At 44.5% G+C, this 3,509-nt stretch overlaps 1 protein-coding gene across 1 annotated transcript; it reads right to left on the bottom strand.

Moving 5' to 3' along the window:
* Positions 1 to 1,165: 1,165 nt before the first annotated feature.
* Positions 1,166 to 3,503, bottom strand: LOC123176752 (uncharacterized). The gene is made up of 3 exons (XM_044590823.1): positions 2,379 to 3,503; positions 1,851 to 1,937; positions 1,166 to 1,775 (listed from the first exon to the last, which is right to left on the bottom strand). Exons 1-3 carry the CDS (start codon positions 3,417 to 3,419, stop codon positions 1,401 to 1,403), a joined length of 1,503 nt encoding a protein of 500 aa, XP_044446758.1. The 5' UTR covers positions 3,420 to 3,503; the 3' UTR covers positions 1,166 to 1,400.
* Between the last annotated feature and the right edge of the window lie 6 nt (positions 3,504 to 3,509).

Below are 3,509 nucleotides of genomic sequence, written 5' to 3'. Positions count from 1 at the left end.
AGGTGCTTTTCTTCAATTTAGTAAAGTTATTATACACCCGTGCCTCTCCTAGTGTTCGGTTGTGCTTATAAAGAAGTCACACGATTGAATGATTCTGGAGACTGCTGTTTTACATTAAAAAGTTGTTTTTTTTCTTTACTTGAAAGGTGACATTTGATAGTGTTGGTAGTCCCCGCCCGTAACTATCCCATAAATCTTCATTACCCGGAAATATAATGGGAACAAAAAGGGAAACATGGAACCAACCGCGCGAGCCGGTATTTTTTTTTGTGTTTTTGCGCGGAAAGAGAAAACGGAAAATTCTAATAGTTCGAGAATAAAACTGCAAAATGCACCAAACCACAAACCGGAAAGGGAAAACCGGGAACCAACCGCTTAACTGGTTTTCCCTTGCGGGAGCGCTCCGCGCGCGACACTTGTCACGCTCGGAGCGCTCCCGAACCACTCGTTAACTAGTTGCTCCCCCGTTTTCTAACTAGGCCGTGAAGTTGTCTGAAAAAAAAAACTAGGCCGTGAAGTTGTCTGAAACAAAAAAAAATAGGCCGTGAAGTTGTCAAAGCCTTCAAAGAAGGAAGATCCTCAAAACGGGGGCGACTACAGCGTGGCGGGGGATCTGGTGCTCGTGGGTGGCGCGCATTGGCAGACGGCGGCGGGCGTCAGTGCCCGTGCGTCCGGCCGGTGCGAACTGCGACCGCGCGTAGGGCAGCATCCCGGCTCGAGTCGGCGCGCGGACTGCCTGCCTGGTAAGCTCCATCAATCCACTCTGAATCTGCTTGTTTTTGCGATCTTGCTTTCAGGATCGCGTCCAACCCCCAACTTGATTGACTGACTGTCAGTGATTTTTGCTCGTCTGAACTTACTGATACGCTGCAGCGCTCGGCCCAGTCCCCCACGCAGCGGCACAGCCTGACATGTTCGTTGTTAGGTTGCTGTGACGTCCAAGTGTATTGCCCACAGACCCCAGGGATAAAAAGTTCAGTTGTTCCAAGTGATACTGATACCTGACTTCTTGCTGAAGGAAAAACATCGGATAGTTACAACTTAAGCCATTGTGCTGAGATTTACTGTCAGTAGATGAGTTCTGCCAGTTTATATCTCAACATTGACAACAGATAGTAACAAACAAAATTAGGCAAGTTTCAGTAGTGAAGTAGCTGAACACGAGTAAAATCACTTGGAACACAAGTGAGAACTGCATAAACATTCAGCAGGACATTAGTTGGCAGCTCCAAGCTGAATTGATACACCAGCAGCTGCAATATAGATGCCCACTGCGCCAGTTATTATTACAAATCCGCAAAGGAAACAAAAGAAGAAAAAACAACAAGCATACATCACATCGAGAATTCAATACCCGTTCCAGTGTTCTTGACATGCAAAGATACTTTGTGATGCAGCAATCACGGTATTGGTGCACTGGCAGGCCCAATGTTGATAGTGATACCCAGAGCCTGTCTCCTCTGTGTCAAAAGATCTTCGGCATTTTTAGCAAGAACAGAAGAAAGAGGCTTCAGAGGAACCCCATAGCAGTCATGATCGACACCAGCGAAAAGCATGTCGCTCTCAAGACAGTCCATCACCTCTGAAGCCTCCAGTAATGTGGCAACGATATTGTGTCTGTCGATCATTTCGACGTTTTGATCATCCTTGATGAATTCTATAACCAGCTCACAAGTAAGCTTTTGTATCGCCAGGCATGCAGGGGTGGCATACATGTTGTCCTCCACCATCTTCTTCAGCCTCACCACAAAGTCTTCCAGGGTATCCCGCGGCGTCTGCGAAAGTAAGGTTTCTCGAAGATTAAGATTGGTGTTTGCACGAATCGCTGTGACGAGTGATAACAGCTCCACCTGCAGACTCCTATCCCCACACTGCTCGTTGGGGCATCCTGAAGTAAAAGGCTCGTCTTGTTCTACTGAAAGCAATTGTTTGAATACCTGCAATGAAATACATACATATTTGCCCTCAGAAAAAAATACATACATATTATTGTAGCTAAAAAAAGTTCAATAAGAGGATTTTGCACATGCAAAGATGGGTGAGTAAGTTTCTGCTTGCCTAATTACCTATCTTAAAACATTCTCAGAAAGTTAATATGCATCATGTTCTAACATGAGCATCTAGAAAAAATCATACAAACATATGATCAAATATACCATGCGAAAAAAGATGCAGGGTAATAACAACCACTTGTCTTTCTTGTAGAGAGCAAATATAATCATATTTTTGCATGAGATTTCTCTGGTGCTAATGTTATAACATGATGCATACTTATATGTGAGAAATTTTTTAAGTTGCATAATTAGATAAATTCTAAACTCAAGCACCCACCCTTCCATGTACTTGTGGCGTGTAGGAGTTGGTGTGTTCAGGCATACCTTCCGTAAGGTTGGTACATTGACGTAGTTGCTCAAATTCTTCAAGATGACTCCTGCGCTAATACGACAGCCTGTGTTGATATCTATTTCCACAGTATCCGTTGTACTTATTTTGCATTTAATGGTCCTGATATTGCAGTCGAGCAATTCAGTAAGACGATTGATATCATCATCGCATCCTGTGAAGCTCTTGATAGCCTCTGAATCACTGGACAGCATGGCCAATGCTTCACCAGCCTTTTCTTTAAGCCGGCCTGCAGTTCCCTGAGCTTCTTTCATCTTCTCTTCTCTCACTTGTTTGGCCGTCTTCTCTTTGATGACCTTTTTAAAGAGCTTATTAAATGTTCCCATTGACGGTCTTGCTGAAGTATTTTTTTGGCTTGGAGTTGGTTTGTCAATCTTCTTTTTTACATCTTTCAAATAATCTTCCATCCAATCTGCAGTAAGGAAGATGTGTAGCGCCCTCTCAATAAGTTTTTCTCTTCTCATCACAGAAGGAGCACTTGTTGGATGATACAAGGCTAGTTGTGTAAGAACCTCTAGAGCTCGCATCTGTAGCTCTATGATACCACTGTTGCTCTTCATATCCATTTCCAGAATGGCCTCCAAGTTTTTGACTGCATTACTATTGTTCGCAATTAGTCTGCGCATCTTTATGCCAGTGCTTCCTGAAGAACCCATGAGCCGGCTCACCACTTTGAGTGATCCCTCAACTACCTTGGTCCATGAAGTGCTGCTCTTGGTATCTTCTACAAATTCGTTGGAGCTGACAGGCGCAACAATTTTTGAAAGAAGACCCCTGGAGTTGTATATCAGTGTGCAGTTATGTGTGTCGTGTGCCAGGTTCTCTAGAATTCTCAAGCCCGGCAAAAGCAGATCCTTATCAATTCCTTCACCACCACCCCTTTGCCCAGTTACAAACGGTAAATGGAGAGTTTTGTGGTGGAGGAGGGAGGATATACAATCCAATGTTCCTGGAAAGTGAGCAAGGTTGAGGTCGCTAGCGAGATGCTCCACAATTCTCGCTGCAAGCCATGTCATCTCTTGGTCGGCTGGGCTTCTCCAAGCAAGGGTGTCGATCAGCTTCTGTATTCTTTGTCTGGGTGACCTGATCAGCAGCCGTCTTACCTG

Source organism: Triticum aestivum, unplaced genomic scaffold, assembly GCF_018294505.1.
Source record: "Triticum aestivum cultivar Chinese Spring unplaced genomic scaffold, IWGSC CS RefSeq v2.1 scaffold158541, whole genome shotgun sequence".
NCBI lineage: Eukaryota > Viridiplantae > Streptophyta > Magnoliopsida > Poales > Poaceae > Triticum > Triticum aestivum.
This window is presented reverse-complemented; position numbering and strand designations above follow the sequence as displayed.